The sequence below is a fragment of the Haliotis asinina genome, chromosome 2 (assembly GCF_037392515.1).
Source record: "Haliotis asinina isolate JCU_RB_2024 chromosome 2, JCU_Hal_asi_v2, whole genome shotgun sequence".
In the NCBI taxonomy this organism is placed as follows: Eukaryota; Metazoa; Mollusca; class Gastropoda; order Lepetellida; family Haliotidae; genus Haliotis; species Haliotis asinina.
Window position 1 is genome coordinate 1,393,348 of NC_090281.1, and position 24,463 is coordinate 1,417,810.

At 42.6% G+C, this 24,463-nt stretch overlaps 4 protein-coding genes across 5 annotated transcripts in view; 1 reads left to right on the forward strand and 3 right to left on the reverse strand.

The window, feature by feature from the left end:
* LOC137273097 (A disintegrin and metalloproteinase with thrombospondin motifs 6-like) overlaps positions 1-1,310 on the reverse strand; it is a 111,970-nt gene extending 110,660 nt beyond the window's left edge. Inside the window, exon 1 of one of the 2 annotated variants that reach the window (XM_067805548.1) lies at positions 1,138-1,310. In XM_067805548.1, coding sequence (XP_067661649.1) covers positions 1,138-1,206 — 69 coding nt within the window. In that variant the 5' untranslated portion in view covers positions 1,207-1,310. The remainder of the gene's footprint in view (positions 1-1,137) is intronic. The other variant, XM_067805549.1, reaches the window with a different exon arrangement.
* A 5,772-nt stretch (positions 1,311-7,082) lies between these two features.
* On the reverse strand, positions 7,083-13,824 carry LOC137273098 (uncharacterized). The gene has a single exon (XM_067805550.1). It carries the CDS (start codon positions 13,705-13,707, stop codon positions 11,212-11,214), a length of 2,496 nt encoding a protein of 831 aa, XP_067661651.1. The 5' UTR covers positions 13,708-13,824; the 3' UTR covers positions 7,083-11,211.
* Positions 13,825-14,029: 205 nt separating this feature from the next.
* LOC137273099 (protein Dr1-like) lies at positions 14,030-20,688 on the forward strand. Its single transcript, XM_067805551.1, has 3 exons — positions 14,030-14,496; positions 19,108-19,271; positions 19,752-20,688. Exons 1-3 carry the CDS (start codon positions 14,277-14,279, stop codon positions 19,881-19,883), a joined length of 516 nt encoding a protein of 171 aa, XP_067661652.1. The 5' UTR covers positions 14,030-14,276; the 3' UTR covers positions 19,884-20,688.
* Positions 20,689-23,228: 2,540 nt separating this feature from the next.
* LOC137273103 (aspartate--tRNA ligase, mitochondrial-like) overlaps positions 23,229-24,463 on the reverse strand; it is a 90,795-nt gene continuing 89,560 nt past the window's right edge. Inside the window, exon 18 of the mRNA XM_067805558.1 lies at positions 23,229-24,232. Coding sequence (XP_067661659.1) covers positions 24,075-24,232 — 158 coding nt within the window. The 3' untranslated portion in view covers positions 23,229-24,074. The remainder of the gene's footprint in view (positions 24,233-24,463) is intronic.

The window sequence follows — 24,463 nt, forward strand, 5'->3', positions numbered from 1 at the left end:
TACATAATGATTCTTCCCGTTCAGTTTACATACTGACTTTAGGCTTACAGTTAACATGCTGATTCTTCCAGTACAGTTTACATACTGATTGTCTGTCCCCTTACAGGTTACATAATGATTCTTCCCGTTCAGTTTACTTACTGATTACCCACGAACAGTTTACATACTGATTGTCTGTCCCCTTACAGGTTACATAATGATTCTTCCCGTTCAGTTTACTTACTGATTACCCACGAACAGTTTACGTACTGATTCTCTCCGGACAGTCATCAGTCTGGGAACTGGATAATTAGAGGTGGTATTTTTAGAAAATACCATTTGACTTGATTTCATGAATCCATGGTGACGTCAAGGTCACTATGACGTGTTTCAATATTGCGATTGTACAGAACGTCCTTCTTCACGGCGTCAAGTTTGATTGGGTTATCCCGTAAGAATGTCGTATCGCAGGAACACCGTCACCTACATCCACATCGTGATTACACCTGTACGGTCAGCTGCATCCGGAAAGAAGAGAGCAAACTTTTACCTCCGAAGGCTGAGCTCTTCATTCAGATGACAAATAACCCTTCGTCTCAGTCCCTCTCAGTATCAAAAACAATAAGTCCTCGTCAAATGTTTTAGGCAAAGGACCAACAAAGTCAATGCTGACTCCGTGAAAGACCATGGAATGGTCTTCACTCAACTACTATTCTTCATTTAATGTGAAATATATCATACAGTCTTGATGTATTTCCGAGATTTCCATACTATTCCGGGTTAGTCCAAACTGTAGCAGCTGATCTACAATCTCCGAAATTAGTCTTAACTCTAAAAACATCAAAACATAGTAGCGTTCATTCCATTGCGTTCTTTGTGTAACTTCATATTGTTAAAGCACAAAGTCAACATCTTAACAGAACTAGTGCACACAAGTAGCACCAGCACAAGTAGCATTCATTTCACGCACGTAAGAATTTTATTCCCAGAAAATATCCACTCTGTTACATATGTATACACATTAGGTCTTAGGAAATACGTTAGGGAACAATTATGTGCCTTAACACTTTATGGAACATATATAAATATATATATCTGAAGGATTTAGGAAGCATGCATATACCTAAAACACTTTAGAGAACATGAATATATACCTACCTGCGACAGTGCTCCACTTGTACTGAGCATCACACACAAAACACACACAACCGATGAAGGACTGCGCATTGTGGAATCAAAGTCTCCGAAGTGAGAGAAACAACAGCAGCCTGCCTCCTGTCGCAGTGGAGACACTTCTGACTCGTGACGTATCTGTAGCTCCCACCAACCACCCACCTATCGACCCGGAACAGTTTTAAAGCTGTAGGGACCATCTTGTTGACTAGGTTAGGTTGAGGACCACACACTGGCTCTAGCTGTTGATTAGAACTGGTTAGAGTGAGGATCACACTGGCTCCATCTGTTGACTTGAACCGGTTATAGTGAGGACTACAATAGCTCACCCTCTCTCTCACTCACTCACTCACTCACTCACTCACCCCTCGTTCACTCACCCTCTCTCACTCACTCACCCCCTCACTCACTCACCCTCTCACTCACTCATCCTCTCTCTAAGTCATCCTCTCTCTTACTTACACTCACCCTCTCACTCACTCACTCTCTCATGCACTCATCCTCTCACGCACTCACTCACCCTCTCACTCATTCACCCTCTCTCTCACCCTCTCACTCATCCTTCTCGCTTATTTACCCTCTCTCTCACTCACCCTCTCAATTACCCTATCGCTCATTTGCCCTCTCACTCACCCTCTCACTCACTCACCTCTCACTCACCTACCCTCTCTCTCTCCCACCCTCTCACTCACTCACCCTCTCAATCACCCTCTCGCTCATTTACCCTCTCACTCACTCACCTTCTCACTCACTCACCCTCTCTCTCACTTACCCTCTCTCTCACTTACCCTCTCTCACTCACCCTCTCACTCACTCAACCTCTCAATCACCCTCTCGCTCACTCACCCTCTCACTCACTCAATCTCTCATTCATTTACTCTCTCACTCACCCTGTCACTCATTCACTCACCCTCTCACTCACTCGCTCACCCTCTCACTCACTCACCTTCTCTCTCACTCATCCTCTCTCACTCACTCATCCGCTCACCCACTCACCCTCTCTCTCACTCACCCTCTCTCTAACTCATCCTCTCTCTTACTCACACTCACCCTCTCACTCACTCACTCTCTCACGCACTCATCCTCTCACTCACTCACTCACTCATCCTCTCTCTCACTCACCCTCTCTCTTACTCACTCACTCACCCTCTCACTCACTCACTCTCATTCACTCACCCTCTCACTCACTCACCCCTCGTTCACTCACCCTCTCTCACTCACTCACCCCCTCACTCACTCTCCCTCTCGCTCACTCACCCTCTCTCTAACTCATCCTCTCTCTTACTTACACTCACCCTCTCACTCACTCACTCTCTCACGCACTCATCCTCTCACTCACTCACTCACCCTCTCTCACTCACTCACTCACCCTCTCACTCATTCACCCTCTCTCTCACCCTCTCACTCATCCTTCTCGCTTATTTACCCTCTCTCTCACTCAACCTCTCACTCACTCTCACTCTCTCTCACTCACCCTCTCAATTACCCTATCGCTCATTTGCCCTCTCACTCACCCTCTCACTCACTCACCCTCTCACTCACCTACCCTCTCTCTCTCCCACCCTCTCACTCACTCACCCTCTGAATCACCCTCTCGCTCATTTACCCTCTCACTCACTCACCTTCTCACTCACTCACCCTCTCTCTCACTTACCCTCTCTCTCACTTACCCTCTCTCTCACTTACCCTCTCTCACTCACCCTCTCACTCACTCAACCTCTCAATCACCCTCTCGCTCACTCACCCTCTCAATCACCCTCTCGCTCACTCACCCTCTCACTCACCTTGTCACTCACCCAGTCACTCATTCACTCACCCTCTCACTCACTCGCTCACCCTCTCACTCACTCACCTTCTCTCTCACTCATCCTCTCTCTCACTCATCCGCTCACCCACTCACCCTCTCTCTCACTCACCCTCTCACTCACTCAACCTCTCACTCACTCAACCTCTCAATCACCCTCTCGTTCATTTACCCTCTCATTCACTCACCCTCTCACTCACTCAATCAATCTCTCATTCAATCACTCTCTCTCTCACTCACCTTGCCACTCACCCTGTCACTCATTCACTCACCCTCTCACTGACTGACTGACTGACTCACTCACTCAAGAAACCCCTCACAATCAGAGTCACTGTAAACTTTATTTCTGTTTCCTTAAGGTTCAAATTCCATGGTTACTTGTGGAGACAAAGTTATCAGAAGATGTCAAAGAGTTCGTTTCTAAAAGCAGCACAAGATGTACAAGATGAACCATCTTGGTAATAAAAGCACATTACAGCTGAGATTAAGCTGGTTTTAATGATTAGAGCTGCTAAACAAGCTGAGTGTCGCAACACAACAAGATGTCCCCGTACCGTGACAACATTCCTCTGTCGACGTGGGCATTACCGAGGGGTGGTACCCACGAAAATGCAAATATAGCGTTACATAAGTTAGTACCATTACGATAAATACAATAATCTTCCTATTATCTATCGGTAGATCTAGCAATAGCGCGATCCCTCTCTAGCTTCAAAGCAATACGCCTAAAGCACACGATCATCATGTTGTAAACTCTTCTTATCAAAGTACCATGTTATACAACAATGGCCCTAACTGCCCTTAAACACGTATTTAATCACAATAGCAACATAGATGCACGACGCCTGTGTATAATCCTGCAGTATATACACTTGGGCGTTAATAAAGCACCAATTGTATCCGAGGTCAACGCTTTAAATGTGGATCCAAACAGACCACATATCATACTGCAGAATACTGGAATGCACATCTTTGAAAGATAACGGTGAGCATGCTTGTTTTTTCCAGGTATATAATAAATACTTCATTTAGAAGGGTTTGCCTGCATAGTGAACACAGCCTTTGTTCCTCTCTGGCTGCTGACTGGACAATGTATGAAAACTGGATGAGTACATCGTGAACAACTGCTGGGGCCATCTTTGGATTTAAAAAAAGACAACTGGAAGATCTCCTCCACCCTTAACCCCCTTCATCCGATAGTGTATATGTTCCGCTGGTGTACAGTCCCATTATCACATGTTGGGCAGACACATGGATTCTAATGTCAGCTGTATGCCTGCCAGTTGTACAACTACCACATACTCATTATAGAGAAGTCTAATGATATGACGACATAATCACCGGTATTACCTCGAAGGAATGTCACTCTATTATCATTATGCCCGATCTAGGAATGTCGCCACATCTGTTGCTTTTCAAGTGCATCTTTGTCTGAGAATATTCAGGCTAGCTATTCTCTATACGTTCGTAGCCCTACGAACTTCTTAAGCCCATTCTTAACACATTGGCTACGACCAACGTCAAGAATTCTTAGGGCTACGAACGTTTCGAGAATAAGGGCCCAGGACCACAATGCACGTTCGCCGTTCGCCGTTCGCCGTTCGCCGTTCGCAGGATTCCCCTAATGGGTACAATGGCCGAAGCCCATTTCTGGTGTCCCCAACCGTGATTTTGCTGGAACATAGCTAAAAGCGTCGTAAACTCAAACTCACTCATTCATTCACTCTGGTGTGAACGATGTTTCGAGGATGCAGTGAGACAGGCCGGGGAGTGAGGGTACTCGGGAAGACGTGGAAGAGTGTTGACTAGGACTTTGGACAAGTTCAAGTGCCTGTGGGCAAGTTCAAGTGACTGTGGGCAAATTCAAATGACTGTGAGGTGTTTGAAAATTAAACATTTGTACAGAGGTTGAGGTCAGTACAGATTTGGAGGTGGCATGTGACCTCGTTAGGTCATATGGTGAACAGCAGCAATGGAAGGGTGACCTGGGTACATGGAACGGGTAGACTATAAAGGTGGAGGTGACCTGGGTGCATATAGAGGTGGATTATAGAGGTGGAGGTGACCTGGGTACATGGAGTGGGTAGACTACAGAGATGGAGGTGACCTTGGTACATATAGAGGTAGATTACAGAGGTGGAGGTGACCTGGGTACATGGAGAGGGTAGACTACGGAGGTGACCTGGGTACATGGAATGGGTAGACTACAGAGGTGGAGGTCACATGGGTACATATAGAAGTAGATTATAGAGGTGGAGGTGACCTGGGTACATATAGAAGTAGATTATAGAGGTGGAGGTGACCTGGGTACATGGAGTGGGTAGACTACAGAGGTGACCTGGGTACATGGAGAGGGTAGACTACGGAGGTGACCTGGGTACATGGAATGGGTAGACTACAGAGGTGGAGGTCACATGGGTACATATAGAGGTAGATTATAGAGGTGGAGGTGACCTGGGTACATATAGAAGTAGATTATAGAGGTGGAGGTGACCTGGGTACATGGAGTGGGTAGACTACAGAGGTGACCTGGGTACATGGAGTAGGTAGACTACAGAGGTGGAGGTGACCTGGGTACATGGGGTGGGTAGACTACAGAGGTGGAGGTGACCTTGGTACATATAGAGGTAGATTATAGAGGTGGAGGTGACCTGGATACACCGAATAGGCAGACTACAGAGGTGGAGGTGACCTGGGTACATGGAGTGGGTAGACTAGAGAGATGGAGGTGACCTGGGTACATATAGAAGTAGATTATAGAGGTGGAGGTGACCTGGGTACATGGAGAGGGTAGACTACAGAGGTGGAGGTGACCTGGGTACATATAGAAGTAGATTATAGAGGTGGAGGTGACCTGGGTACATGGATTGGGTAGACTACAGAGGTGGAGGTGACCTGGGTACATATAGAAGTAGATTATAGAGGTGGAGGTGACCTGGGTACATATAGAAGTAGATTATAGAGGTGGAGGTGACCTGGGTACATGGAGTGGGTAGACTACAGAGGTGGAGGTGACCTGGGTACATATAGAAGTAGATTATAGAGGTGGAGGTGACCTGGGTACATGGATTGGGTAGACTACAGAGATGGAGGTGACCTTGGTACATGGATTGGGTAGACTACAGAGGTGGAGGTGACCTGGGTACATGGATTGGGTAGACTACAGAAATGGAGGTGACCTGGGTACATATAGAAGTAGATTATAGAGGTGGAGGTGACCTGGGTACATGGAGTGGGTAGACTACAGAGGTGGAGGTGACCTGGATACATGGAGTGGGTAGACTACAGAGGTTGAGGTGACCTGGGTACATGGAGTGGGTAGACTGTAGAGGTGGATGTGACCTGGGTACATGGAGTGGATAGACTAACAGAGGTAGATGTGACATGTGTACATATAGAGAGTAGACTATGGAGGTAGATGTGACCTGTACATATAGAAGGTAGACTATAGAGGTAGATGTGACCCTGGTACATGGAGTGGGTCAACTACAGAGGTGGATGTGACATGCACATATAGAGGGTAGATTATAGAGGTGGAGGTGACATGTGTACATATAGAGGGTAGATTATAGAGGTGGAGGTGACCTGGGTACATGGAGTGGGTAAACTACAGAGGTGGAGGTGACCTGGGTACATGGAGTGGGTAAACTACAGAGGTGAATATGACCTGGGTACATGGAGCGGGTTGACTACAGAGGTGGATGGGACCCGGGTACATGGAGTGGGTAGACTACAGAGGTGGATGGGACCCGGGTACATATATTGGGCAGACTATAGAGATGGATGTGACCTGGGTACATGGAGTGGGTAGACTACAGAGGTGAAGGTGACCTGGGTACATATATTGGGTAGATTATAGTGGTGGATGTGGGTTGGGTACATGGAGTGGGTAAACTATAGAGGAGGATGTGACCTGGATACATGCAGTTAGTAGACTACAGAGGTGGAGGTGATCCGGACACATGGAGTGTGTAAACTATAGAGGTGGATGTGACTTGGGTACATATAGAGGGTAGATTATAAAGGTGGAGGTGACCTCAGTATACTAAGTGGGTACACAAAAAACATGCCTTCTGATACATGTAACGTTTCATGAAAACATATATTACAAAGCTTGTTGGTCTGATTAAAGTTTTATTGTAAAGATTCTACAAAGTCAACAGCTCTAGCAAAAGAAATCTGGATTGAAGCATGGTGGGTCTTTACATAATTGTAGGTTACAAGTCACTACATCAGTGAGCGTCAGCACTGTCTATAACAAGATCCCAGCAACCAGACAGGCATCACTAGGAAATTTGCATCAGGGCTTATAGTTTGTAGTATATGCAAGCAACAAGAACAAGGTAAACCAGTCAAAGATTTCAAAACTTTTGAAAACAGATAAGGTAAAACAACAAACATGTTAGATTCCGGAATGTGTTACTAACGATATAATAACTGTATATTATTTAATAACAGTATGCAAAAAGACAGCATGTAAGTTCATACCTTTTCATCATTTGGACCAGAATATCATGTTTGGGGGCTATGATTCTGTAAGCTAAAATAAATCCATGGCCAGAAAATCTCTAAACCCAAGTAAAATATCTCTGTCCAAAGTAGACCAGTACTGTGTTGTGACAGCACTGCATATTGTTAGTACAGTAACCATTGTAACATAACTATGAAAATATACAAATACAAGTTTCAGGAATGTTAGGAATCTATAAAACGTTCATAAAGAGTATCTTTCTAAAATGAGGAATGCATAGGATAACAGTTACCAGTCTTGGAGTAAAGTGACTCTGTCACCTGGCACTCAAGGTATCTACATACAGCTCTAAAGATAATGTCCATCCAGTGCAACCCTTGTCCTGAACAATGTCTGTCCAGCACTAAAATCATGATTCACAAAACAACCTAACAGTTAACAGCTACAAAAGGTCATGACCCTGTGGTCATTGTCCCAGTGGTCCCAATGTTCTTGGCTCATCTGCTGCAGCTGTACCTCAGGGACAAGAAAGCTTAACAATCAAACGTGCAGTCAAGTGCTTATAGCCCTTGAAGCAGATACAAAGTTCTGTCATCAGACAAGACAGGAAATAAAAAGAAATACTCATGTGCTTTATCATGATATATAACAAAGAATCAAAACTTACAGTTACATATGGAAACATAAAGATAACAGGTCATCAATGCTCTTAAGGTGTGAAGTTAATTTTAAAACCATTTCCAAGAATTTAAGTAATGTATTCATTCAATAAATGAAATTCTTGAAAGATTTTTACCCAGTAAGGGCATATAAAACATTTTACATACACTTAATTATGAACCTGATAACTTGTGATCCCAGATTAGAACACCATGTAAATGCACTGGACTTCCCTACCTGTATAATCAAGACAACCACAACTTACTAGTATCTATACCAAGGTACATCCCAGGGACGGACAAACATAGTCATTTAGTGACTTCCTGACCTGCATAATCAAGACAATCACAACTTACTAGTATCTATACCAAGGTACATCCCAGGGACGGACAAACATAGTCATTTAGTGACTTCCTGACCTGCATAATCAAGACAATCACAACTTACTAGTATCTATACCAAGGTACATCCCAGGGAGGGACAAACAGAGGGACATGGCCAGTAAGTTGATCCAGACACACTACTGGTACTGCATCACCACAAACCTGGTACACATATTCCCTCTAACAAAACCCTTAAGTACTCTACAAATTGAGGCACTCATTAATCCATAAACATCATTTTTTATATTGACAGGAGCAGAAGAGAAACAAATATTCTTGATGAAAGTATCTGCTCAATTGTCACACTGTGCACAATACACTGTATGACATTCTCTTCTATAATACCAAAAATATAGTACTGATTGAGAAAACACATGGTGAAGCTCGGGATGTTTTTGTACATTACTGGTGTAGAGGTCAGTTACAGCAACCGAGAACACTGGTGAGGGTAGGACTGCAACTGTAGCAGGGTGGTACTTGAAACAAACAGTTCACACAGGAACATAACAAAAACGTAATACTTACATGGTTATCACAATAACATTGTGAGTAAATGTGTTTGTCTTGTAACACACAAAACTATTATGAACACTTAACTACAGTCCATTTGGCTCAAAAGCGAACCAATGAATTGCAGTCTAACTTGTAAACTAATGAACCCATAATGCTCAATGAAACGCTGATCATAAGCAAAATATCAGACCAACAGAGTTTTCTTGCAGAGTTTGTGACCTAAAAATACAAAAAACTTGTCAACAAACTATCATTAAAATATTGACACAGTTCGTTATTTGCTACAAGGGAGGTGTACACAGAGTGGGACAGCCAAGTGTATGAGAAGCAAGTGCTCAAGTGCCGACAAAGCCATTGTTTCATTAACCTGTGCTGTGCCATCTGTCCTTTCTTGCACACCTTGCTTTTCCTCCCTTTGCAGTCCGCCCTCGTAACAAATACTGAACTGTGTCAATATTTAATGATTTTTTTGAATGACAAATTCTGAGTTGACAGAGTTCACCTTAATGTTTTGATAATGATCAGTATTTCATTGAGTATTGTATGGTTATTAGTTTTCAGTTTAGTCTGCAATTCATTGGTCTGCTTTTGAGACAATTGGACTTAAACAATAACAAGCAAATTCAACAGCAACCATAGCGACATGTGCATGGGACACAGGCATATTGAGACTGTGACACTAAACAGATTGTGACAGGGCACAACAGTAACAGTGCCTGGACAACTGTCAGACAGGAAGACTGGGATGTAAAGCTGCCAAAATGTGTCCTACTATCCCAAATAATTCAACTCACTCACCCAATACAAAACATGTATCACAAATAATATAGCAGAACTATTTCAGATAGAAACATGGATGCCAACTTATGATGGAGGTTCTTCATAGATATGAGTTAATAATTAAGTGTTAAACCGTAAAGTGATCAGCGCATCTAATACTGTTATGCTCTACATAAATAATATCCTGGTCCGACATCCCAATGAAACATCACTCAAGAATAGGGGTATGCCATTACATCAACCTCACATACACCGACACAAAGCATAAATCAGTCATGTTCTTTATGTATCTCTCATGGTATTTGACGTTGTTGTAGCCTGGTACAGTCTGTCTGGGTCAAAATGATTCTGATGAAATAGAAATTTAACAGGTTAAAATCGGTATTAATTAGTGGTAGGAATATTTTCGTATGGTGAGCAGAGTTGCTTCCCCTTCATTACGTCACTAACATTAGCAAGCATATTTGCATGGCGTGCCCAGCAAAATTTAACCTCAAAACCTCAAAATTGGTTCAAGATCAAAAATTAATTTCAATGCAAAATGAAATGTAATCATTAGACCAACTCTGGAAAAAGTTCTCTTTCAGTGGAAGGGGGAATATTAAGTATCTACTTAGATATGTAAGTGTATATGTGTGTGAGTGGAGGTATGCATACCATCATACCATTGTACTATGCGTGTTGTAGAGTGGAGGTATGCATACCATTGTACTATGCATGTTGGAGAGTGGAAATAAAAATGGAAATGTAAAAACTACTTTTCGTTCCAGTAGGAAGGGAAAGCATGTACATCTTTTATATATATAACCTACACTATATTTTCTATGTACATGATTTGGCAGTACTTAAAATGCCTATCTGTTAAGCGAAAATACCTGCACATTGTGTCCCCAGAATAAAAACTTATTTCACAAACTATCATCATTTTGTATAAAGTTTCCAAGTGAAGTTTAAGAAAGGTAAAGTAACAGTAAAGTTGCACACAAGGAACTAACAGTAGCACTGTTGCTGGAACAGCCCCGATGGTGAGAAGCATAGGATGTCAACATTTAGGGGGTGTATCAAAACTCTTCTGGACCTGATTCTGTCAGTTTCGTCATCTTCAGTTAGACTGTGATTCACTGGTATTATGTTGATCCAAACAGACTAAAGTTTGTGTTGAACATGATTGCTTAATCATCCAACTCATGGTGTGTAACAATGGGCATTGAACTATTTTATCACATTTGCAACAGAATTATGAAACATGTCTGTCTCTATACAGCAAGTCATTGGAAGATGCAGTTCAGGATGCTGCCAGTTGTCAGAAAGATGTTTAGATGTGACCTTAAACTGTTCACCAGACCTGGTCCATCTTGTATGCCTAATGTTATATTACTTGAGATATACACATTTTCCCATGGGTGTGGAACAGTCATACTAAAAACAATACCGAGGTAAGTGACCTCTCACCTACTGCCAAAGCTTCCATTGGATTCAGCAGGACTGTCTAACACTGGTTTCTTGCTTAACTGACTCATGAATAAATAATCAAAGGCACCATAAAAGTTTGTAAGGCTGCAGTCATGGACGCTGCCATTGAGGAACGGGGCTCGCAGATCAATGAGGAGCAGAACACTGGCATACAGTCGTACAAAAGTCTCTTCATCCAGACATCGTAGCAACACAATGATGATAGACAGCATTTCATCACAGCATGCCATGGGGCCATTCTTGTTCAGATCTGACAGCAGGGTTCCAAGTGATCGGAACACTCTCGTCAAACGGCGCAGTTTCTCTAACATCGTCTTTGCCCTGAATGATGACTGAAGGAGTTGCTTAACAGGAGAAAACATGTCCTCCAAAAGAGTCTGAGGGTCTTCAACTTCTTCAGCAACATTTTCTTCTTCAGCATCAGCCTCACTATCTGCAAGGTCATCGCTGTCAGTGGCAGATGATCTCTGCGGGGATACATCACTATCAGGAGCAGGACCACAGTTGGTTTCATCAAACAGATTGGGGATGCTCCCTGAGAGCTGGTGACACTCTCGGTCTGCCATCTGGTATAGCTCCTCAAGTGTACACTTCTTTATCTCAATACTCACACAGGACTTGGACAAACTCCTCCGACTGAGTATTTCAAACTCTTCACTGCTCTCACTCCCTGAAGTCACACTGCGGCTACGTCTGTACACTGCTGCTGCTCCAGATTTCAATCCACTGAGGATGACATTAACAATATTGTCATCAAGAAGCAGGTCTTGAAGGGAGAGACGAGTGATGCCTCTGTATAAGGAGATACACTTTGGAGCAGAGGTCAATTCATATAAATTACACAGATGTGGCAGCAGCTCTGTATATAAGACATTTTCATAGGACACCCACACCTTATTCTTGGGGCTCCCAGCACATTCCGGGATGCTGTTGATCAGCAGACAACACATTGCTTCCATCTGGGAGCGGATATCATCCTTGATTCTCTCGAGAGATTTCTTCAGAGCATCCACAGCCATTGGTAGAATTTCATCAACTAAGTCAGGAGAATACAGTGTTGATTTAGCATGTCTATGTCGTCTCCTCTGAGAAGAGCCACCAGTTGTTTCTACAAATCTCACATCAATATCACTAATGGAAGCTTTGTTAAAGCTAACAAACTGCCACAATCCCTCAATATTTTCAGATGAAGCACCAAACATCTTTGTTTCATCAATAGCACTTGTGATTTTATCCATGATGATCTTAACAGCTTGATGATGCCTGCAGAAAACATGTGACTTCTGATTTTGTAATAGTGAGTAGACTTTTTCCTCCAACGTTTTCCATTCTTCAGGCTTGTCTTTCAGACCAATGATGTCTAGAGAGAACTCACTACCATCAGTGATGTGGACTGGGCTTAATTGATCATTTGATGCATTAAGTTCAGATAAAGCTGATAATATAGCCTCTCGTACTGAAGATATCTTAACCTTTACAAGACAAACCCTTTGTAAATCTTCCTTCTGAAGTCTGAGCCTGTCATTCACCTCCAAGTATATATCATGGAACACATTTTCCTTCACTTTGATCTTTTTCAATTTTTTCTTTTTCATGACTGGTGGACGGAACAATACATTTCTCAAAGTTTCTTTTGCAGTCTGTAATGTAACAATTTGTTCATGAACATCATCTCGCTTCTTTCTGAGGTCCTCAAGTTTAAGTTTGGCTCCAGCTGATACCTGACAGTCTCGGTATCTGTTAACCTGAAGCTGTGTGCCCTCAAATTCTGAATTCAGTCTCATGATATCTCTCTCCAGGTGACTGTGAAGAAGAGATAAAAACTCCTTCTTACAAGACCTTGTATAAAGTTCACTTTCAAAATTTTCATTTTTCAGAATACGTGTCCGCTGTTTCAGTAGGGTTTGTTCTGTTATATCAACTGATTTGGATTTCTTTAAAATTTCAGCTTCGACCATTTCGAATTTACTCTCCACCAGCATCAAAACATCCTGTAGCATGTCTCGGTCATCCACAGTAAATCTGATAGCTGGGAAAATGTAACAATGAAGAAGGCGTGTCACTTCAGTTAGGAATATTTCCCATGTTATCTTTCTGTCTCTGTACTGAGACATGCAGTCATTTGCTTTGTCTGCCAGCTCATCAACGGTTGGATCAAAATCATAAACATCAATGTCACCATGCAACATCTCGGCACCAACTGGAACAAACCGTTTCTGTGATTCGATTTCATCATCGATAGTTTTCACTGCCGTGTGTTCTTTCCTTACCCAGTGAACCTGGCGTTCATCACAGTTGATATACACAGATTCGAGAAGTAATGTCTTATACCATAAAGCAGACTCGATGTGGAAGTTGACGCTGGTCCCTGACGTACATGGACTGCCATCAACCGTGGGGCGATATCCATCCTGTAAACAGATATTCTTGACCACAACAACGATCTCGCCTAGTTTTAGTTTAACCTGCATGTTAGATTTCCCAGACTATATTGTTCACTGCGTCTTTTAAACCATTTCAATGAAAAGAAGCAGGTCCCACTGCTTACGTCATCGTTCCTTTCCCAAACAAACTTCGACCAGGAAGTGACAATTGGAACGACCTTGACCTATCCAACACTCCCACAAATATCATCGCAAAACCAACACTAGATGCATTGTGAAAATGTAATACACAAAAGAGTAAAGTATAACATTGACACGTGTTAAGGGTTGACAGTATCACACCTATTAACTGAGCGGGATATGTATTAAATATTCATGGTTTCATCCTTGCTTTGAGCGATAATTTTTCACGCATGCGCATTTCACTTGCGGAAAAGGAAACCGCATGTATTGTTGACTTTTCAGGACAAAGAAGCACTCAGTTTTAGTTGCAAACAAGAAGATTCCCATTTGTGTTTATTTCCTTCATGATGTGAAATTATTGTAAGATATTCCTGAAATACATTGAATGGAGTAATCACCTCATTTGCGGAAGTGCACATACCGACTATCGGTTGTAAACTTGTCGACCCATTCAAGTATTCTTCCAGGCAGGAATGGCTGAGGCGAGTCAGTCGGATGATGACTTGAGCATTCCTCGAGCTGCTCTGAATAAAATGATCAAGGAACTTGTGCCTAACGTGCGTGTCGCCAATGAAGCAAGAGAACTTATTCTCAGTTGTTGTACGGAGTTCATACACCTCGTGTCGTCAGAGGCGAACGAAATCTGCACCAAACAGCAGAAGAAGACAATCTCACCCGAACATGTATTGAATGGTATGGCGAAATTCATTCTCAGGTCCTTCAATAAGTGGCAAGGATGCAGTTTACCGGCAGTGGCACTAGCCAGCCACGACCCTTTACAATCCTTAGTATTAGGATCAGGGGTTGGTCACCCTTTACGATCTTTAGGATAGGGGGAGGGGTTAGGGCTTAGGATCTGGTACCATTTCCGATCTTTAGGGAGCTCTAATCAATCTGAAAATAATTGCACGATTTAGTGCTATACTCCCCCAAAAATGTTGGCATTTAATGCCCCACACGATAATAAAATATATGGAAAGTAGGACTGTAAACTTCGAAATGTGTAAAATGACGAGTCCTCTACCATCTGTGTGATTAATTGGAAATTAAATAGACAAATAGTAGTTTGCATGTACTTTGGTAATTGAAATTTAAATTTACACATGTAAGCATTTACTTAATTCACTAAACTCTCTGTTAATTCAGCTGTTCTGCAACTCTTTAAGAGTCTGTATAAAAAAACATCACACTCACAAAATAAAACAAGGTGTTATCCATAAAGTTTGTCAGTAACAATTGGTACCAGGAATCTGTTCTTTAAAAGAAAACAAGATGTGAAACCATCAAACAACAGTGAAATATGATACACAAAATAGACAAACTTCATGGATAACTACTTCTTTATTTTATGACTGAAGTGAATTGTATCATTGTCGAGGAGGCATGAAACAGTGTGAGAAAACAGGGTGTGTTTTATATATATATTAATTAGTGGGGGCTTAGGATTATTGTCATTAACAGTAACATCATACCTATGATGACAACCTGGCTAATACAGTTGTGCATCGCCTATCACTACACTTAGCTGACACTTTTTCACTGTATACCTAAAGAGCCGGTGAACAGTGACAGACTATTGCAAATAGGGAGAAGTTCTTGCAAGAAGAAATATCTGGATTCATGAGTGATATATAGAGTATGTAACAGCTTGAAGATAAATGTGAGAAACACCTAGCAGCCAGTCGGATAAAAATACAGGAAAAGAAGAATATGTTTACACAAGCACTATGGTGGATTGATGAGTTCATGGAAAACACGGGATGAAATAACTTCGCTCGTCATATGTTGAGGGGATGAAGTAACTTAACTCGTCATATGCTGAGGGTTAAAATAACCTTAATCTCTGTTTATCAAGGGTTGGTGTTGTTTGATGTGGATAGCTTTGGTTGATTTTCTTTGGTTGAATTACTTTTGGTTACTAAGAATGCTGATGTCAGCCCACTTTAAATGGTGATTAGGGTTAGGTTGGATGTGATCAGAAATGGCTCATATGCTGTCAGAATTTTTAACGGAAGACTTATGGTCTTTTACTGATGTCTTGGTGGGTTGGGTTGTTGTGATGTGTTGGTGGGTTGGGTTGTTGTGTTGTTTTGGCGGGTTTGGTCGTTATGATGTGTTGGTGGGTTGGGTTGTTATGATGTGTTGGTGGGTTGGGTCGTTGTGATATGTTGGTGGGTTGGGTCGCTGTGATGTGTTGGTGGGTTGGGTCGTTGTGATGTGTTGGTGGGTTGGGTTGTTGTGATGTGTTGGTGGGTTGGGTCGTTGTGATGTGTTGGTGGGTTGGGTCGTTGTGATATGTTGGTGGGTTGGGTCGCTGTGATGTGTTGGTGGGTTGGGTCGTTGTGATGTGTTGGTGGGTTGGGTTGTTGTGATGTGTTGGGTCGTTGTGATGTGTTGGTGGGTTGGGTTGTTGTGATGTGTTGGTGGGTTGGGTCGTTGTGATGTGTTGGTGGGTTGGGTCGTTGTGATGTGTTGGTGGGTTGGGTCGTTGTGATGTGTTGGTGGGTTGGGTTGTTGTGATGTGTTGGTGGGTTGGGTTGTTGTGATGTGTTGGTGGGTTGGGTTGTTGTGATGTGTTGGGTCGTTGTGATGTGTTGGTGGGTTGGGTCGCTGTGATGTGTTGGTGGGTTGGGTTGTTGTGATGTGTTGGTGGGTTGGGTTGTTGTGATGTGTTGGTGGGTTGGGTCGTTGTGATGTGTTGGTGGGTTGGGTTGTTGTGATATGTTGGTGGGTTGGGTCGCTGTGATGTGTTGGTGGGTTGGGTCGTTGTGATGTGTTGGTGGGTTGGGTTGTTGTGATGTGTTGGGTCGTTGTGATGTGTTGGTGGGTTGGGTTGTTGTGATGTGTTGGTGGGTTGGGTCGTTGTGATGTGTTGGTGGGTTGGGTCGTTGTGATGTGTTGGTGGGTTGGGTCGTTGTGATGTGTTGGTGGGTTGGGTTGTTGTGATGTGTTGGTGGGTTGGGTTGTTGTGATGTGTTGGTGGGTTGGGTTGTTGTGATGTGTTGGGTCGTTGTGATGTGTTGGTGGGTTGGGTCGTTGTGATGTGTTGGTGGGTTGGGTTGTTGTGATGTGTTGGTGGGTTGGGTCGTTGTGATGTGTTGGTGGGTTGGGTTGTTGTGATGTGTTGGTGGGTTGGGTCGTTATGATGTGTTGGTGGGTTGTGTCGTTGTGATGTGTTGGTGGGTTGGGTTGTTGTGATGTGTTGGTGGGTTGGGTTGTTGTGATGTGTTGGTGGGTTGGGTCGTGATGTGTTGGTGGGTTGGGTTGTTGTGACGTGTTGGGTCGTTGTGATGTGTTGGTGGGTTGTGTCGTTGTGATGTGTTGGCGGGTTGGGTTGTTGTGATGTGTTGGTGGGTTGGGTTGTTGTGATGTGTTGGGTCGTTATGATGTGTTGGTGGGTTAGGTTGTTGTGATGTGTTGGTGGGTTTGGTCGTTGTGATGTGTTGGTGGGTTGTGTCGTTGTGATGTGTTGGTGGGTTGGGTTGTTGTGATGTGTTGGTGGGTTGGGTTGTTGTGATGTGTTGGGTCGTTGTGATGTGTTGGTGGGTTGGGTTGTTGTGATGTGTTGGTGGGTTGGGTTGTTGTGATGTGTTGGTGGGTTGGGTCGTTGTGATGTGTTGGTGGGTTGGGCCGTTGTGATGTGTTGGGTCGTTGTGATGTGTTGGTGGGTTGGGTTGTTGTGATGTGTTGGTGGGTTGGGTTGTTGTGATGTGTTGGTGGGTTGGGTCGTTGTGATGTGTTTGGTCGTTGTGATGTGTTGGTGGGTTGGGTCGTTGTGCTGTGTTGGTGGGTTGGGTTGTTGTGATGTGTTGGTGGGTTGGGTTGTTGTCGATAGTCTGTGGTTTTCTACCATTACCATGGAAACGGTTGTTGAGGCTGGAGGATGAGGAAAAGGTGTATATCTATGCCTGTTTGTTGTGTTCCGGATCTACTGCTTTGATTTGTTTTGATTTGATGGTCGACCAACATAGGGAATCAATATGTTAATGGGGACTGAATCATGTTTGGATCTGTTGTGGGGAAATGTCAGGGTTGCACTTGCAGCTATGGTTCTGTTGACTATTTGGGCTGGTTAGTGGATTTAATTCTACACAGGTTCTCTTTAAATTTTTCAAGCAGACATTTTTTGCTGTTTAGGTAAGAGTGGAGATAATGCTAGTCTTAACTTTGGAGTTAGGTGAGTTTTCTATACACAACCGTCTGAAGCTAGCTGGAGGAGGAGAAGGATACAATAATGTCAGGGAAAGGAAGTTGCTTGTTCTGCTCAGTGTCAATGGTGAATTTGATGCAGGGGTGTTGGTTGTTTAGATGGTGAGCAGTCTGGAATTATGATGAGGTTGGATGATGACGAATGTATCATCGACTTCCCAGTACCAGCAGGCTGGTTTGAAAGGTACAGCTTGCAGAGCTTTCTCTTCTAGGTCTCTGATGCAAAATTTTAGTGACAATAAGGGCTTAGGTGTGAGTTCACTGTGAGTCTTTAACAGCTAATGGGATCAAGTGGTCAGACACGCTGACTTCAGTGACTTGGTTGACACATGACATCATTTTCCAAAAGTGTAGATCAATGTTGATGAATTGTATTTTCCAAACTATTATATGCAGACTACCACCATATAGCTGGTATGTTGCTGAGTTCAATGTAAAACTCACTCACCTGCTTTTCTACCAAAGTCTGTGTCACTTACTTTCACCTGTGGCTAAATGCCTATTTTAGCAATTTTTAAGATTCTGATCAGCAATTTCTCATGGTGATCATGATACATTCGGTACTTTGTTGTACTTACTTTTTTATCTCAAATAACATTAAATGATGCATGATGCACAGAACTTACTGATGTTTTGCAAATGGAAATCGATGGAAGGAATATGACTCTCAATTTTTTTCTTGTGTTGTTCACAAAATCTACCGAAGGCTAGGAAAACATTTCACTCTCTTTCCAATAAATAAATTTTGACAAAACATTCAAATGTAGTCCCTGTGAATATCAAGAATTACATTGCAGCAACTTTACAGAGACAGTACCATCAGGGAAAAACAGCAATATGAAAGATTGTAATCATTTGATTCACACGCGGTGGTTGATGTGTACAGTCCGATACCCATGCTTTAAACAGTTCACAGTTAACATTGATGTGTTGAGTATGCTAATTATGTTGTTCACCCATGTCAGACAAATTCATTAAGGCACACTGATTATGTGGGAATCTTGGAATTTTAACAGGAATTTCAATTATGAGCAAACACTGTGTTTTCATAAATGAATTCATCAGTCCTGACTTTGACATTGGTTCTGTGGTCAGCACTGGACAGTCTTGGGTTCGGAGCCTACAGAGAAGATGCACAAGCTGTACTGCAGGAGGCCAAGGCTGTGGCAGCCAAGAAAAGGAGAGGCAGCTCACGACTAGAAAACCTTGGCATTCCAGAGGAGGAGTTGCTACGGCAACAACAGGAGTTGTTTGCAAAGGTTATTCACACTTGTACAGTATTACCAAATGAATAATTGTAACAATTTAATGTATTTACAGCATGTACATAGATTAAAGTACTGTATGTACAGACTGTAGCACCCCATTCTGAAGTATTCCAACATTCCATATGATGTAGGCTGTAGTAGCCCAAAATCATGTTTCAAGTAGGCTGTTGTACAAGTAAATCATGTTTCAAGTAGACTGTTGTAATCCAACATCATGTTTAAAGTAGGCTGGAGTATGCTTACACCATGTTTCAAGTAGGCGGTACTATCCATAAATCATGTTTCAAATAGGCTGTACTATCCATAAATCATGTTTCAAGTTGGCGGTACTATCCATAATTCATGTTTCAAGTAGGCTGTACTATCTGTAAATCATGTTTCAAGTAGGCTGTCAGCTGTCAAGGAGGACAGGACGTAAAATTTTATTTCGTCTGTGAGACACATGATTAAACTCCTGATTTGTCCTTGTAGGCTCGCCAGGAGCAGGCCCAGAGGGACCAACAGCAGTGGTTTCAGATGCAGCAGGCTCTTCAACAGCAACAGCTTCTACAGCTACAACAGCAACAGCAGCAGCCTATAGACAGTCAAGAGGACTATTCCTAGGACAGTTTTATGGTCTCCCCTGATTGAATATGGCACAGACTGTCAAGAAGACATGGCAGTCATGTGATAATTCAATATTCCATTTGGTATCACCTACCAGATGCAATGTTTCCGCTCTGTCACCATGGATACAGGGTTTTAGCAGCATGTAACCATGGAGACAAGGTCTGTTGTGATTACATTTACAGTGGAGAACTATTCCCAAAGAGAGAACTGTATACACCACTATAAATCTGTGGAACTGACTCATATGAAGACCTTTGGTCAAGTTTCTTGTAAGCCTTTATGTATCTCTCTAGAGGCAAACATTGTGTATGACAAATTGTGGGCTGCAATTTGATGCATGTTTTTGTCTGCCTTTCTAGAAAATGCGTGAAGACAAGTAATCCGTGTAATAACCTCAGCCATAGTGTACATTTAGTAGCTTCAGCTGTAAACAGGAAGCAATACCCCTTGTTTTCATCATCATTCAGATGCTCATCTTATTGGAAGTATTAATCATCTTCAACATAACCATCAAGTCTGGCCCTCTTCCATAACACAGAAAGAAGGAAGGAATTAGAAGGTTAATAGTTACCATGGCAGTTGGTGAAGTTGAGCCTGTACATTCCTCAGCTGCTGGCTGTTGATGTAAACTGCTGGAAAACGGCAACATGCATGCTTGCAAACAGTGTGTGTGTATATGATCTGGACATCTCCATTGTTATTGTGGCTGTGTATTCTGGAGTGACTGGACATTGTTGTGTGTATATATAATGATGTGAGGTGTTCATTCATTTCTTGTAAAATAAATCTTTTGTTGATAGCAGTTGTGTTAATCTTGATGAAACAAGTGATGATGATGTGATATTTGTGGTTCCAACCCCGCTTCAGAAAACATTTGTATTGTGTGTTTAAACTTGAACAATATTTTTCAATTGATTTCAAACACTCATGTGTCATTTGAATGTTGATGTTCATATAAAGTTAGGAAAAGTAAAACATGGGAAATGGTTTTATAATGAAAAGCAAAACCTGGGAAGAGGTCTTTCTAGGTATACGTTAGCACCCTCCTCAAGTGTGATATGGATATCAACGCTCGAGCCGTAAGGCGAGAGCGTTGAATCCATATCACCCGCAGAGGGGGGGTGCTAACCTACTTACACCACATGGGCGCTGAATGGACTCGTCCATTGCTTATCGCACGTGCCTTTCCTCAACCGCCAAGGTTATGTGTACACATGGTTTGGGGAAATAAGTCAATGTGCAAGATGAATTCTGATGATGAGCTTTGTCGGGCCTTGCAAGAAGCGCAGGCATGCCATATCAATAGCGATAGCGACTCAGAATTGTTGGAAGCATCTCAAATTATTGAAAAAGAATTACAAGAAAAAGGTAAAACTGCTAAACGTTTTTATGAGGCTAATGATGGTGAAATTGGGAAGCGTGCGTTGGATGCTGTGCCTACTAACACCCAGCGGCGGGATAAATGGGCGTACAACACGTTTACTGCCTGGGCTATTGTCGTAAATAATCGGAGGGGGGGTGGACGAAAACCGGTTACTCTTTTGGAAAATATGGGACTTGACGAGTTGGCGTATTCCGCCAGGTTCTTGACGGAGAGATGAAAAGACTGACACGTAAGGGATTGGGACAATGCGTTAAGAAAGCTGAAGCTATCAGTGTTGATGATGAGGAGCTGCTATGGAGGAGTGGTCAACTTGGAGACCGGAACCCGCGAGTACTAGTGAACACCTTGCTTTACCTGAATGGCAAACATTTTGGACTTCGTAGTGGCCACGAACACAGAAAGCTAAAACACAAAAACTCACAAATATCCCTTAAAATGGGTCCTGAAGGACACGAGTACTTGTGTTACCGGGAAGATTACTCCAAAACTGTGCAAGGGGGGTTGAAGCACTGAAGAGTTACCCCTAAAGAGATCGAACATCACACCAGTAGTAATCCAGCCCGATGCCATGTTCGTCTGTTTAAGAAGGACTTATTACTGTGTCCTCCAGACGGCCATGATGACGCTTTCTACCTTCAAGCTCTTCAATCTCCGACAGATAAGTGTTGGTAAGTGTTTCGTGAGCTTACAACTTCCGGTTTTAATGTGACAGTGTAAGGGATGTCAATAGTCATCAAGATATTAAACTAAATATTATGATCAACGAAATGAAACCTGTTTCACATTCAAACCAGACCACTCGTTCAAACCAGTGTATATACTTTATCCTATACAGGATAGTCAATGAATAGCAGATTTATTGTTAGAGAAAAATGAAAATAAAATTAAAGATGATAATTACTGAATATATGCAATACTCCCAGCGTTCAGTATTGGATTGGTCAGTCTATAATTACCAATTCTCCCATTTTCCAGGTACAGCCGACAGCCACTGGGTCACAACAAGCTACAGAAGATTGTCCCTGAAATGTGTCGGAAGGCTGGTGTGCAGGGCTACAAGACAAACCACTCACTTAGGGGTACCACGGCAACCCGTCTGTACCAGGCTGGGGTTAGCGAACCATTGATAATGGAACGAACTGGACACAGGAGCGTTACAGGTGTGTATTATTTTTTCACTAAAGCAATCATTTAAATGGTGAAAGTTCGTTTCTTTCAAACTAAAGTCGCATTGTTGAGCTTCACTACATATGCTACATTACCAATTTGATCCAATTTTCTTTCAAACAGGTGTGCGCAGTTACACCAGAACCAGTGAGGACCAGAAAGCCATAGTAAACGCCATACTGAATGACGAACAGCTGGGAGATACTGGCGCGCCAACGGAGACTGCATCACGCTGTCGGCAGCACAAACCAGGCACCAGATTTACATGGACAACTGCGTTGTAAATTTCACAATGAAACAAATCCACACATCCTTGTTCATGTTATTATTTTAGACTGGCACCTGGATGGAATCGCTGTATTCACACCCTTTTGATACTTTTATAGAGGTAATTTTCAAATATTGTTTCCAGGCGAAGCCGAGAAACAATATTTGAAAATTACCGATGTCCAAAATTCCGTGGGGAGATAAGTCAATGACCGAGGCGAAGCCGAGGTGTGACTTATCTACCCCAGGTTGGCCAGTCCAGCTGCCAAATAACATACCCGGTTGTTAACATCATATCAACCTCTGCACGTGCAGATAGAAGGTTGATACACAGAAAATCAACCTGCCAGAACAATGGACATAACACACCCTAGTGGTGTAATGAAAAGTAAAACCTGTCCCTCCAAAACAAAAACCTGGGAAGACAAGAGAAGACCTAATATATAGTGAGAAGCAAACTTTAAGTTTATATTATTGTATACAATAATAGGATAGGGTGTAAACAGAGATGTGAAACAAACTTAGTTGTTTGGTGTTTATTGTTCATACATAATTACATATTTACACTGTACATGCATTTCAACACTACACGAAGACATCATTACTGGAATCGCTTTCTGCAGTCAGTTGATCATGAAAATGTTGCCAAGGCACTCACTGTTCCCTGAGCAGCCCGAGTTGCCCATGCATTCTCTGTTCCCTGAGCAGTCGTAGTTGCCCAAGACAATCACTGTTGCCTAGGTGATTGCTCATCTGGGTCATAGTCCCATGAACTTCCAAATCAAGCTTGCGTTTTATGCAGTGATGATAAACATTTAGCAAAGTGGAATACTTAACACTGGAAAAGGTCCTCTTGGCATTTCATTTTAATCAACGTACATTAGGATGACATGCACACATGGAATTCCACACCCACCCATGCTGACAGGAAGCAAGTGACTGAATGGGGAAGGGATGAGTTCTCATGTAGATAGGGTATTGCTGAATAGGGCATTAACACAAAAATGGCATGCTCTTTGGTGAAACTGATAACTGGTCACAGGATTACCGCCTCTCTCATACACACTTATAGCCACCCGGTTTGTTCGTGTAAGCACTATCGGTTGCACAGCTTTCTATTAACATAATATTTAGAGCTTGTCCAACATTTTTTTATTAATCGTGTAAGCCTGGGCGTTCTTTATAATGGTAGCTTCACCCCTGTCATACTTATCCCTGACATTTGACAAAACCACATGATCACAGAGTCTTACATACTCCTTTCTGATCTTTGACAAAACCACACAATCATCGCATCGCAGACTTATTCCTAATTATTGCTGAATGTACAGATGCACACCTTTAAACTGTGGTACATGGAACTTTGGTCATGTTTTGACTGATATGCTGTACTTGTCAAGATCTGCCTGGCTTACATTTGCAGGAGCTTGGCTCATTGGGTCCTTGCCATCATGTGACTTGGGGAAGGCAATGACATCCCTGATGCTGTTTGTACCACAAATGATTGCCAACAACCGGTCCAGACCTGCCAACAAACAACAGTGTCAAGCCATTCATTCACAACTGGACAGAGTGAATAGAAATAGCCAGATACTCACTAAAGAGCCTGATAAAGCCAGATGAAGTAAGTAATTAGACCTAAACAGTGACTGAACATACAACAGATGGTGTCACAAAACCTAAGATGGAAAATATGAATCCAACATCCAGCAGGTGCTCCAACTGACAAGCATGTAACCATTGACAACCTGTGTCT